Below are 14,742 nucleotides of genomic sequence, written 5' to 3' on the forward strand. Positions count from 1 at the left end.
CACTCCTATTCCTTACATTTACATACAGTAGAACCTCTACTAAAGGGACACCTTCAAGACCCAACAAAGTGTCCCCTGAATAGGGGTTGGCTGTAGTGTTAAAAGTCACGTCATGGGATAGTGTCCATTGAATAGGGGTGTCCCAAAGGAGGGGTTCTACTATAATTGTCAATGTCATGACCAATGGTACCATCTTGACATCATCATTATTGTCACCAGCAACATCATAATGACTACCATTATCAAGTGATTGTCATTAAATTATCATCATCATTCACTATCATTATTGTCGTCGTCACCACCTCTTTACCATGTTTGATAGATCTTGCAGTAAATTAAAATGTGTTCATCTTTAATTTTATTGTGTGTGAGACAGTACTTACAAAACAAAAATCATAAAACATGTCAATTTAGTTTCAGATAATTTATTCTCAGAAAATTATCAAAAGCATCGACTGCAATGCTTAATGTAGTAGTAGTTCTAATTTCCTAAATTATAAATTCAATAGACAACAATAAGAATTTAGATATTAAATTTACATTTTTACAAATAACACTGATTAAAAGTTATATACATAACTAAATATTAAAATGTTTCTACAAATTTAAAGTTAATTTAAATCCTGTAAATAGTTAAAGGGAGGTTCTAAATGCAGGGGTAGGTGGGTGTGTGGGTGAGAGTGCGGTGGGGTATGGTAGAGGATTTTGTTGCTGAAATGGGAAGGGATAATGTTCACCTGAACCTCTTTAAAACATCCAGGTTACAGGAGTGCAATGAATTTACCAGTAGAGGAATTCAATTCCATGGCCAACCTATATAAAAAAATGATTATGAAATGTATGGTAATCCAACAATTTTTGCAGTATTATCCTTATTAATCCTAAACCTAATCCTAGATAAGCCATTAAAAGCTTAAGGTGATTATATCATAAAGTCTTTATTGTTAGAAACAACTATTTCATTGTGATTACACAACTCTTGCTTTTATCACTAAAAACAAATTTAATATTTGTTGTTATAGCATACTCTCATTCTAGTAGAAAATGATTAACTGTTTTAGAACTGAAATTATAATGAAAACATTGGCAATTTGTAATAATATTTGATGATTTTTTTTAATAGATATTTCAGTTTTATTCCCAAGAAATGCCTGTGATACATTTTTTGATAAATTTATTTATCAGTAATAGTGCTAGTAATCCTACATTTAATGTCATTTTTTGTACCAAAGAATTCAAATATAGTATTCAATTTTAATCCCTTCAATTAACCCATGCAAAGACAAAGTAATGTATTTAATTCCCTCATGATCTCTGGTTTGTCAATTCAAATTTTAAAAAAAAAGGCTCATTTATGATATTCATAATGCCATAATTTAACAGAAAGTTATCACAATTGACCCGATAAATTTAGGTTGCAATTTTATGTATTTTTTAAATAGAAAATATTCACTTAGCCAAGATTCAGTTTACTGTAATGTTATTAAAAATAAATTATTTCCAGTGTTTGGGTACACTCACAGACTCAACCTGGCGCGACTCACCACGATCAAGATTTTCGTAGTGTGATCGAACGTGGATCGACCTGCGTTTGGCTTGAAATCTCGATCATGGTGATTCGCGCCAGGCTTGAGGCTGTAGTATGACCATATAGCCATTTCTTTTTTTTAATGTACAGTACAATGTTTTTAAATAGCTTAAATACATTTTTACAATTCTGTGACTTTTTCAATGAGTTTTCTTCGTTTTGCCATTGCTACTACATTATTTCTAAATAGTGGTTTAGCAAGTGTAACACCATACACTTGATCTCCATCTATCCAATTCTCATTGTCCTCTCCACTAGCTAGACCCTGCGCATACGATTCACTCACGTAACCAGACACACCGATCATGTCAGCATTAACATCTTCCGAATCCGATCCTTCGCTGTAATCATACACAAAGCTCAATCGACTGCCGACTCTTTCGTGTGATAGTCTTCGTTCAAACGAGTCAACAACATCAACAGAATTGTTTTCTTCGACAGTATCGGTGGATCTATTAAGAGTTGTTTCCGGACTACTGTAATTACTGGATCTTGTTAACAGAGCCTGCACGCCCATGGCTGGTCTGCTGGAAGTGCTTTTACGATGACTGTTACAGCACTGTGATTTATTATGGCTGTTTTCAGGGGTTGAATTGCAAACTTTTGACCGGCTGTCAGTTAAAACAGTCTTTATAGCTTGTTGATTAACGCTGTGGGCACTACCTGATTGCCTTACGTCTGATGATGAATTCCTCGGATAATGATGTGGTGATGGAGCTGTTCCAAATTTATGTTTTTTGTTATTTTGCGTTCTTTCGGATTTTTCCTCACATGTTTTATGACTTGTTTTACTATCACGTCTGGAGTTTCTCCTTTCTCTGTGTCTGTCATTTTTTATTTCAGAGTTTTTAATTTTTTTGTCTTTAGGGTTTTGATTTAATTTCTTTGAATTATGATCAATTTCTTTCATATTAAATTGAATTTCTTTTAATAAATTGCACATATCATCTTCATAAGTAGGAGCATTTCCTTTTCCTCTTGAGTAAATGTTACAAGATTCGGATACAGTCCTCCGTAGCTTTCTATGTTTCTCCACATTATTTTCTTCCTTTGTTTTTTCATCTGTACTTGTACCCATATTCTTCACTCCTTTACTTTTGTTCAAACTTAGGAGTGAACCAAAAAACTTTTCAATTTTTCCAGATTTTTTCTCATTCATTTTAATGTCTTTTTCATTTCCATTAGAAATGTTGTTACTCTCCGAAATGTCCGAGTCCTCTTGGAAAAGTCTGTTTATGTATGGAAAATAAGGAAGATTTATTGAGCTAACATCAGTCCGATCAGAAGAGGGTGTATTTGTGCAGACACCACGACTTGGTTTCCTACAGTTAACATGCTCTTGTTGCATTTTACAACAACTACCATTGTGTTGATTTGTAGCATTAGGTTCTATTTGGTAATAAACCGGTGCTTTACTTTTTTGGTGTAGGTTGACCATGCTTGACCAACTCTTTGGCCGTGGTGGTAAATTTGGACCTTCAATTTCTTCAAAGTCCATGTCGTTACAGCGAATGATGTTATGCTCAGTAATCTCTTCGTATATTGGATCTTCTGTGGGTAGACATGTTCTAAATTGATTGTTGAAAGATTTAGAAAGCATGTCTACCGCCCTCATAGGCTCCTCGTAACGTTGGTGATGTAACTCGCAATGGGTTGGCTTATGATGTCCATTTGGTATCCAGCGTTCACCATTTTGCCGGATTCCATTAAAATGTAAAAATTGCTTATGTTGTTTGGTAGTCCTTTTGGGATGGATACCAACTTGTATTTGTATACCATTGCTATGGTGACCACTTCTATGATGACCATTGCTTTGGTGACCATTGCTTTGATTATCAATTCTATGATGACCACTGGTAAATGCATTTTGTTTTAAATGTTGTTGTTGTTGTTGATGGCACCATTGTCTCCACTCCATGTCAATGGATTTTCTGATAAACTCTTTATTATTATGTCCTTTATTTATTTCTCTTACAGACGTGTCCATTGATTGGCTAGAAGTATTATGCCTCCAGCAAATGTCACTCGAATTGGCCAATGGTGAGTCCAGATAAGTAGCTGATTGTTCATAAGAGGAAGTAGAGGTACCATAATCAACAATGTAATCAGGATTTGAGCTAGGACGGCTTCCACACTGTGAACTAGGTAAGCTATGGTATCCTAAACTTGCTTGACTGTTACAAGGAGAAGGGCCTTTGTTCCTCATGTCCGTTCCATTTACACAATCCTTACTTTCATTGCTGAAATCTTCCCATTGATGTATCTTATTAAATTCATGTTGTCCACCAAACTGAACATGTTGTAGGTGCCCTATTAGTTCTCGATCTAGACTGTTTTCTCGGTTTTCCATCATCTGAAAGTAACAAACGAAAAGTATATAAATATTTTTTGCATCAACTGACTCATGAAAATGCATTAACTACTCTTTGTCTTAAACCGATTTAAAATTAAATTCACTGTTTACTTTATATAATCATATGAGATATTATAGTGGTATAATAAACAGTAAATTCGATATAAAATAAAACAAAATAATTTATGGATGACAAAGTAAAATTACCAAACATAATTATGACTGGCATTTGAAAGTTTTGCTGTTTATTTACAGTATGTACAGTTTCTTTTTTAATCTGGAAAATAAATTTCTCAAGAGTACATGCACATTCAACAAATATATGCTCATAATGATTGGCAACGTCAACGTTGAATCAACCTCTGTTGATGTTTACTCTCCTCTTTTCACCAGACCACAAGATCAATGAATCCAAAAGCATTAATTAAAAATCTCACAGGTTTGTTTGAGTTAAATATTTCTGCTGGTTCACTACTCACAACACTCAAGGTTTTCTGATGGGAACTAAAATTCTAACGATAATTGTCAAGTTTGATTTAAATAATCTGGGAATAGGATTAAATATCAGTACAAAGCAGTTGATACAGCGTACAGTATAATGATTAAGGGTGGCAAATAATTAACCAAATACTTTGTTTCGGAAACGTGTACATGAACAGTATTACCAGATAAATAAAGTCTTCTATAGAAATCGTAATATATATTCTAAACATTCAATCCTAACTATTTATAGAATCAGTACGCAGTTAAAATCTTTTAAGACTTCAAACATTGGATTAAAAAAGTGTTCCTATACTTGTTTTGTATTGACGTTAGCTAATGATAGATAATCTTTAATACTGTACCATTGTTAAAACTGGTAAAGGCTGTCCGAGTAAAGATTTACCGTAATCTATTTTTAGATTTTGCTCCAAATGACATGACTAGAGTTTAGAGAAGCTACAGACAATGGTATACGGTACGGTACAGTACCGTGACCCACAATCTATTGCACAATGTCCAGTTTTATCCCTTTTTTTTAGAATTCAGTTTTGATAATACGGTAATACTAATAGAAAGAATTTTGGCCACAATTTCAAATCACATTAATATGTTTTATTATAAACTTTCATTACTTTTGATTTATTTCTAGCCACAAAGTCTCTTGCCTGTTTATTTTACTTAATTTTCATACTATAGTATAATTATGTCCAAGTAATTAAATTTCTTTTAACCATTTTAAACTCTAAACATTTTGTGGGTCAAACTAAAAAGTGCTTGGATCTGGCAAAACAGATAGGTACTGAAAGCCTACTGCTAACACATGGTGGAACATCTAAAAAACACATTTTATTAACTGAACTTGGAGGAAATTAATTACATACAAGTTATGGTTTTAGTTAGCCCAAGGTGGTATTGTTTACTGGACCTGTGTACTCTACACTCATGATTGATGTTGACTCTGTGATGAATTTCAATTCCTGCCCCCTGGAAAACAAAGTGCAGGTTATGTTGCCTATACCTCCTGGGGGTAGATGAATGCTACAGGAGATGAATTGTTTAGACCAGGTAATGTTATTCCCATTATAAACGTATGTTAGGTATTACAGTACAATACTTTTATGTACAGGTTGTGGTTGGCACAGTGGTCACAGGATATTAAATCCAGCCTAAATCCTTAACTGTTGAAATACAAGTTCTATCCTAATTTTAAATTTTAACCTTATTGTCTTGTCAGGTTATGATAATATACAGTTAGTAATAATAATTAATATTGTACGTCTACAATTAAATAAATTCTTATTTGCAAAATTATTATTTAACGATCAACAATTGAATTTTAATTTAAGGTGCATGAATTAGTTCGGCATCTTTATGCCTTTTGTGATTACTTACAACTGCTAAAATAATATTTATATAATCAATAACAATAATTCATACGATGAACGATTACATTGTGAAGTGAGGCGTTAACGAGAAAGCGCAAAATAAACGATCGGTAAATTATCGGAATTGATTTGCAGACGGGGAAGCAATTCCATCGCATCGATCAACACTTTGCAATTTCACAGATGTCCATTACTTCAGGGCTAGTTATGGTGTTGCTTTTACAATTTTATTGACTTCATTAAAAGTTCATCAAATAGGCATTGAAATCTACAAAGCAATTATTATTTTGTACAGCAGTGAGGTTGTATGTCAGTTCATTGGTTGTGACATGGTTGAAATTTGAAAATGTAATATTTTCACAGTTGTTTAATTTGCAGAATGTAGAAATCTGTCAATCATTCTGTCTGATAGAATTATATTAGAAAAGCTTGAATAACCATCCATTTACATTTAATATCTTTTCTTGTTTTCACATCAAGTATTGTATACAATATGAATATTCAGCTAAAGTGATCCAATTTGAAAATAATAGTATAAATTTTAGATAAATCGTTTTGAAATTAAATTTCCAAGTTTGGGAACTTATTTATCGATTAGTCAAGTAACATAAGAGCACATGACCTTGACGCACACTATTGTTCTTATTTCAAGACAATACAGGATCATTGTCATTGAGCATGTAACACAAGTTTTTAATAGCACACTTCAGGTACAATATTAAACATGGATTTCCCATCTATTAAATACCATATGACAATGTGAATGACATATTAAAAAAACATAATTCTGACTTATTCCTGTAGAAATTCACAAACATACAGTAGAGTAGTGCGCATTATTGTTAATTTTCTCAATCATGAGATATTTGTGTTTATTAACCCATTTCCATACACAGAAACTCGGTGCTGTTTCTACCTGATTAGTTTCTTACTACACCCGTGTTATAATCAACGGTCCATTGTCAATTTAGGCAGAGTATCAAGCATTGTCTGTGAAATTAGAGACACAGAACAGTGTCATATTTATGGAGGTGGCGTTCAATAAATTCTCATTCATAAAGTAATTTCTCATTCATCAAACACTCAAACAACCAAATATGTATCGAGGAGCGCCCATGTGGAATAATGCACAATAAAGAAAGCTCAGGAAGTGAGAATAAGCACTAGAAAACGTTCTTTTGTGGCCATTGCCGCTGAGATTGGTAAAAGATTCAAACAGCAATTTGATTACCCCTGTGGATCTGTATACAATAGAGTGTTTCACTCTCTGTAAGTGGTCTCTACTGCAAAGCCAAGCCTTTTTAATCAGAGGCCTGGTACTAACGCTTGAAGATGTTTTTATAAGGACTTATAAAAGTGATTTTACATATGCATTCCCTGTGGATGTTTTGAAAAGACTTTAAAACCAGTTTAGGCCTAGATAAATTTTGGTATGGAAAATGAAGTATTTTTTTACTACTGTTTAAGTGTTTACATTGCAAATAAATACTAGTAAAGTTACAGTAGATTTTCACCGTGCTTAGAGAAGAAAAGAAAGACTTTTTCTCATTTTATTTTGGGAACACATGATGTATCACAAACCTAATAATATACAGCTCCATGCAAAAATATTCTTTTTTATTTTAATTTACAAGTTTTAACTACTTGTAATGTAAGTTTAATAGAAAATGATTGATTTTACACAAAAATTTGAATTAAATTTGAACATATCAAGATATAATCAAGCCAGTTGCCAATATAACTTTAAATGGATTTACATGATGATACTGTACAGTACCTACCAAAATAGCTATACTGCTGTAGGCCTACTTTAACAATAAATTAGAATTTGTTAGGATTGTTAATGTTAACATATGTATTGTATTTATTTTTAAAGACAGACTTACCATTGAACTCCAGCTGCTTGCTAACATATGCATATGCTTTTTTTTTATTCAATTACTGCCCACTCAGATCAAACAACTACCATGTTTACCACTAGTGCAGTAATTATAAAAATATGGCACACTTTTGCTGCATGCCGCCACACTTCTTGTATGGGCGGCCATTAGGGCCAAAATAGACAAACGTTGCCGTACGAACAATTCCGCTCCCGTAAGGCAAACTAATGGCGTTAAAGACACAATTCCTCGAGTGACAAACAAATATTGCCGTACGGACACACAAACACATTGCCATATGAACAAATTGCCGTATGGTTAAATTGGCGTAAGGACAAACATTGGCGTAAGGACAAAAATTGGCGTAAGGACAAAAATTGCCGAAAGGACAAAATTGCCGAAAGGACAAAAATTGGCGTAAGGACAAAAATTGGCGTACGGTCTAACTAAATATAAACGTTGAGGGCAGCATAGTAATTTAAAACCACGTGACTGAAACCACTCTGTTGCGTGTCCAGTCCTGATGGGGAATAAAAACATAATCATGGAAGGCTTGTGTTAAGCTAGCCAACAATATAGGCCAGCCGACAATAAGCCAGCCCACTTTTTTTTTTCCAGCCAACATGCAATAACTATGAAACACCGTTTGTGTATTTTTTACATTTTCAGTGTTACTTATGGTTTTTATGGTATTAGAAATGAAATATTTTTGAGAAAACGGCGGATTGCTCCTGGGAGTCACTTGGTGGGATTATACTAGGGTACCTCCTTAGTCGTCCAGTATAAGTTAAAGTAGGACCGCTGGTCCCGTTTACTCAGCATTTATCTTTTAAATCTGAGTGTAACTCAATTACGATTTTTAATATTATAGTGAAGTTTACTCAGCATTTATCTTTTGAATTTTATACTGTATTTGTGAGAAAACGGCGGATTTAAAAGATGAGGGCTGAGTAAACGGGACCAGTGGTCATACTCTAACTTTCACTGGACGACTAAGGAGGTACCCTAGTATAATCCCACCAAGTAACTCCCATGAGCATTCCGCCGTTTTCTCACAAATACAGTATCAAATTACACTATAATATTAAAAATCATAATTGAGTTACACTCAGATTTAAAAGATGAAGGCTGAGTAAACGGGAACACTACAGCGGTCCTACTCTAACTTATACTGGACGACTAAGGGTACCCTAGTATAATCCCACCAAGTGACTCCCAGGAGCAATCCGCCGTTTTCTCACAAATATTAAATTTCTAATACCATAAAAACCATAAGTAACACTGAAAATGTAAAAAATACACAAACGGTGTTTCATAGTTATTGGTGTGGCTGGAAAAAATAAAAGTGGGAAGGCTTATTGTCGGCTGGCCTATATTGTTGGCCTTCCATGATTATGTTTTTATTCCCCATCAGGACTAGACTGGACACACAGAGTGGTTTCAGTCACGTGGTTTTAAATTACTATGCTGCCCTCAACGTTTATATTTAGTTAGACTGTACGCCAATTTTTGTCCTTTCGGCAATTTTGTCCTTTCGGCAATTTTTGTCCTTACGCCAATTTTTGTCCTTACGCCAATGTTTGTCCTTACGCCAATTTAACCATACGGCAATTTGTTCATATGGCAATGTGTTTGTGTGTCCGTACGGCAATATTTGTTTGTCACTCGAGGAATTATGTCTTTAACGCCATTAGTTTGCCTTACGGGAGCGGAATTGTTCGTACGGCAACGTTTGTCTATTTTGGCCCTAATGGCCGCCCATATTCTTGTGCATTTGGCATCTACCCAAAAATGACAATCCTTACACCCAGCACTTATTTATAGGTCAGGAAGAGGAGTCCTTTTTAATACACTAACAATTGAACGGTTTATTAAGATCATGCCAAGGTAGAGCCAGGGTCTTTTGTCTATTAACAGGCAATTGTTCTATTAAGTGTGCAGTTCTTTTCTTCTTGGGTTTTGTTCTAATACCCAGATAGTGACTAAACAGGATAGAGGTAAACTATTTCATTGTACAATCTGTAGTGTATTTGTAATTGATAATGAATAGATGTCTTTTAAAGTATTACTGTAGATTAACAATTTTAGGGGGTGAACCCGTTACTTCTAAGTTGAAGGTCTGGACTTGTCCACTGATGACCAGCTGACCCTAGGCCAATGGTCATTTAAGCTCTAACTTTTGTTTTTCAAGTATAAACTAAAGAATATATATTATATTACTATAATACATTGAAGCTGATAAAGAATTTTAAAAGTATACTTTTTTAAGAGAATAAAATAAAAGAAAAAAGATAATCTACCTTTTAAAATTAACCTAGTAACAGTAGTATTCTAAACTTAATTTATTACAAGTTATATTACAACAAACAAATGTGGTAATCAAGAATAAATCCCTTCTAAATTGTTTAACTAAATTTTCAGGCAATTAAAATCCATTTATTTTAATTACAGAAGAAAATCTTTAAATAATTTCACTTATGTTTAATAAATATGTAAAATTTGTACATGTATACCCTTATTTTTTAACTCCAAAATAAAATTTTACTAACATCAATAAAAAGGGTGATTTAGTATTCTATCCACACATAGTTAGATTTTATTCATACCAGCAAAACTATACAATTCTAATACTGTATTTCTAAATTTAAGTCATTCTTTGATGAAATATTTTAACCTTTTGTGTGTTCTATTTTCTTTGTTTTTATAACAAAAGTTCTACCTGATATGTTTAAAATAATGGCAGTAATCCACTATTGTCTACTATTACCTGTAAATCTTTCACATTATATTGATGATAAATTATAAATTCTAGTCAAAATTAATGACTTGAAAATACAAATTGAAGTAGAACCAACTTTAAACCTAAATTCTTTAAATTATGTAAATTGTTAAAATGTATGTAAAGTTATTCTGAAAACAAGACGATGACATTTTTAAGAAGTTGCCACTAACCAATTGATGTTTTTCTACAATTACATTTAGAAACTGTGTCTTCCATTAATTTATGTTAAAAGATCAATGATTTTTTAATGATTGGGTTACTTTTTAATACAGTGTGTACATCTTTTTGGAATTAAAAAAAAATTTTGCATTTAGATAAAAACTCTCAAGCATTATTTAATATTCGATAGCATTGCCATATCAACAGTGCTCAAGGATATCATGTTCTAAAAGCATTTAATTGTATCTTTATTTAACAGGCTACTTAATAGCTGTATGTAAACAATTGTGTTTTCAAGTATCTAGAAGTGGCTACCACCTGGGCCAATTCACAGGTAAAAACAATGTTTACATAGCTTTCAAGCAAGGCACATGGCTAAACTTTTTTAAGTTGCTAAATCCTATTGAAGACTTGCTGAAAATTTGTGATTGCATTTAATTGTAGGATTAGCAGTATCAATATAATGAAGTACAGTACAGTGTGTTGGTATATGTTCTGTTCACACTGATGAAGAACATGGTGTGTTGCCCTACAACAATTGCAGTATGAGCAGTATCAATATAATTACATTAAATATGTTGGTATACTGGTAAAGAACATGTTGTGTTGGCATACAGCACTGACCCATTCTTTCTGTACAGTCAACACTGAACCATATTCATGTAAAAAGATCAAGTGTACCATTTTAAAGGAAGAAGCTAAGATAATTCATTGATGTAATTCAGCATTTTATTGAATCAGAAAGCTTTCTGTGATGATAACAAGAAGCGTTCTGAAAGCCGAAACTTCTATCGTGTAAACCCATTCACTGCCAATCGACTGTACCTTATAGACAGTAATTTACTCAAAATTCAGAACCAGACATAAAACTGGACTTCATAACAAACTGCACATTTCCATAGATACACTACATAATTATATTGTACAGATCTTTGTTCTTTAAAATGCTGGCTGGATTTTCGTTATGGTTAAATGAAATGCTGGTTTAACGGAAGTATTTATCATAATAAGTTTTAATGGTATTTTGTATAGAGCTTTTCTCATTTACATAAAGATAACAAAATATTTAATGGGCACCATCTTACAGTGAGTATGCAGGTAATTAAATTTTATTCTTACAATGTTTTATTTTAATATCATGTGGAAGTAGGAATGAAGGAATCAAGTCATACAGTACTTAATACAATATGTATTTTTATTTTCAGACAATCTTTTTTTCAGTAGTATCACATAAAAAAAATGCCCTCAACATAACAATACAATTATTTCACTTCAAAAAACCTCAGCTAAAACTTTAATTCCACATATTTTAGTACAATCAGGGAGTTGTACTGTAACTCCCTGGTACAGTATAGAAAAGCAGTATATTTAATGATAAAACATATGTGATTAATAACTCTAAAATCATTAGGTGCTTTAAAGCTAATAAATCCTATCAAAACAGTACGTGCTAATCAGTGGATATAACAGCCTAGCTAAAGTTAGTTTACAAACACTTCAATTTGAGACCCTATATAAATATTAGTTCATAGTTTTGGTGATTATACTTATTGTGTTTCGTTCCGACCTGTTTTGTCAGAGGACATTGTACTTTGTAATCAGTTGACATTCATTTTATGTTTAAATACTTAAATATATAAATTACATTTATCAAATTTAGTATCAACAAAGTAAGAACATCTGATTCTGATGAAACATTTCAACAACCATGCTATTACACCAACATACAGAGAGTTACATTATACACACCATAAACTAATTTAAAGTTGCAAAACCAATTATTGGAATTATATTTCTGAGACTGCACGCCTATCAATAGCAAAGCATTACTTAACAGCTGCCAATACAACCAGTACATATGCCTAATTAATCAATCAACGTAAAATTAAATTCATCATTTTTTGAAAATAAGCAATATGAAATATACAACATACTGAATTGCTGTTGGGGTGCCCTGTTGGGTACCAGTGCACTACAGTGGCACTGTATCTCAATTTAAAACAAAAATAAACAAAAAAGTATTTTGATTAAAACAATAAAATTCAGAAGAAAAATAGCAAGCTTTTGGAAAAACACAAACTAAACTACTAACTAACTACTACTGTATTCCTTTGCTATATATCAATAAATCTAAAGCAATTATTGAAAAAAAAATGACAATGCTGTTGGTATCAGTGGCTAGTTCTCAATGGATACAAACAAATAAATTAAGCAAAAGCTAAAACGGCCAAAAAGAAATTGCAGAGTTTTATATTAAATATAAAGTTATAAACTCACCATGATTAAAACTTTTGAAGTGAACAATAATTCCTCTACTAAGTATCCTTGTTTTAGTTTCAGAAAAAAATATTTATCCAAACATTGCTACAGTTATATTACTAGTATTCACAGCATCTCTTGCAGATGTCTTGGGGATTTTTTAGTCTGGAGTATTGTAAGAATGTACTTCCACTGTGAATGCTGTCAGCTATAAGAATGATCTAATCTTGCTAAACCAGTCAACCATACAACTTACAGACTGTTCCATTTTTTAAATAGGGAAGTCAGTTTGACTAATCTACTTAGCCTTGTATTGTATAAGGTGATAAACGTTTAGATAATCCCCTACTGATCTCATTCCAATAGGTTTTATTGATTTTTACCTGAGTCACTACTTGTTTAATTGAGTTTTATGTAGATTTTATAATTAAAATGAGTGATTCATTTCTGTTTTTAAATGGTTGAACCAACTATTATGTTCTTTGTATTTGAATTAATTTCTCCCAAGTACTGATGATAAGAAACCTCAAGGCTTAATTTCATTACTTTTGCTTGATTTGAGGTGTTTAATTGACCCAACACAAAATCTTTTCATCGAAATTCCTTAAATTAAAGACTATAACAATGTTTCCATTTGTTTTAAGATGCCTTTGATCAAAGTTACCATTTATGCTTAATTTCCCTCGTATTTACTCAACTTTTCTACTCTGGAAAACGCAATGAACCCCGGACTCCCACGCTGCTGAACAATACTGAACCCACACATCTTCATGGGAAAGTAAGTAGCGACTGTAGAAGCCGTGAAAACAGAAGTTATTTAATTGGATTAAAACGAACCGAGTCAAACATACAACAAAAATCTGTTTGTAAGGATACATCACTTAGAAACTAATTCCTCCATACTTTAAATAACAGTATGGCTAATTAGCTTTTGTACTCTTCTAGGTGAAATACTATGCACAAGCATGGGTCTGTACAGGCCCTGGGAGGTTGGCTTGGGCTAAAATGGGGATCGATTCACATAAACACAATCTATATTTACAAGTACAACTTGGTACGAAACCTATATTTAGACAAGGAATTGAATTAATTAGAATCTAAATATAATGAAATTTAATTCTTCGCAGGGTGTTTTCCCCTCGTCTTTGGTTGGATCAGATTTTATTTTTTAATGAATGTTTTGTTCAATGCTTTTGTCTTGCTTTTTAAGGAATACTAGTAAACAAGTTTTGTCTCTGGAAATGTGATTTAGCAGTGAAAGCTTTGACAGGAAGTTATTTAGTAAAAGCAGACCAGTTCGCTTATTTTTAGACAGTTATGTGTGCCTACGTGAACTTCTATAAAGGCTATAATTATTTCAGAACACATTGGTATGTTTTGTACCTCTTATGTGCACCTGATCTACTGACAAACATGTGACATTGGTTATATAGTCAATCATTTAATAATATATTTATGGCAGTAGAAGAGACTGCTGAAGGATTCATTATGATTAAGAATTATTAATAAACTTATAAATAAACTTACAATTTTAGCATGTATGCTTTTTAATATTTCAGTATTCAAGATAATTTGATAAACAATTTATTTTCGTTGAGTAAAGTTGAGTGCATGTTATATAATTAATAATAAAATATTGCTTGTAGTTTTCTGAGGCTTCTAAAGCTTTGTCTACCCTATCAAACTAGTTTGACAAAACAGTGTGATGTGCCCAAATATGGTAGTGATATGTTTAAATATGGTAGTGGTATGACATTATCATGTCCATATGGGCACATCACATTTTTTGTGTAGACAGAGCTTTAGAAACTAAGGTATACCTTGTGAGGTACCTCTATATAATATGCTGAAAC

The 14,742-nt window shown here is 32.6% G+C and overlaps 1 protein-coding gene and 1 long non-coding RNA gene across 3 annotated transcripts in view; one reads left to right on the forward strand and one right to left on the reverse strand.

The window, feature by feature from the left end:
• Positions 1–14,742, forward strand: part of LOC144853756 (uncharacterized) — a 59,527-nt gene that overhangs the window by 16,333 nt on the left and 28,452 nt on the right. For both annotated transcript variants that reach the window (XR_013614416.1, XR_013614417.1), the window contains one exon: positions 3,566–3,733. This is a non-coding gene — a long non-coding RNA (uncharacterized LOC144853756). The remainder of the gene's footprint in view (positions 1–3,565; positions 3,734–14,742) is intronic.
• Positions 425–13,087, reverse strand: LOC144853747 (uncharacterized). The gene is made up of 2 exons (XM_078711567.1): positions 12,908–13,087; positions 425–3,941 (listed from the first exon to the last, which is right to left on the reverse strand). The coding sequence occupies exons 1-2, from the start codon at positions 12,908–12,910 to the stop codon at positions 1,710–1,712; spliced, it is 2,235 nt and encodes a 744-aa protein (XP_078567693.1). The 5' UTR covers positions 12,911–13,087; the 3' UTR covers positions 425–1,709.

This window comes from Antedon bifida, chromosome 10 (genome assembly GCF_963402885.1).
Source record: "Antedon bifida chromosome 10, ecAntBifi1.1, whole genome shotgun sequence".
Taxonomy (NCBI): Eukaryota; Metazoa; Echinodermata; class Crinoidea; order Comatulida; family Antedonidae; genus Antedon; species Antedon bifida.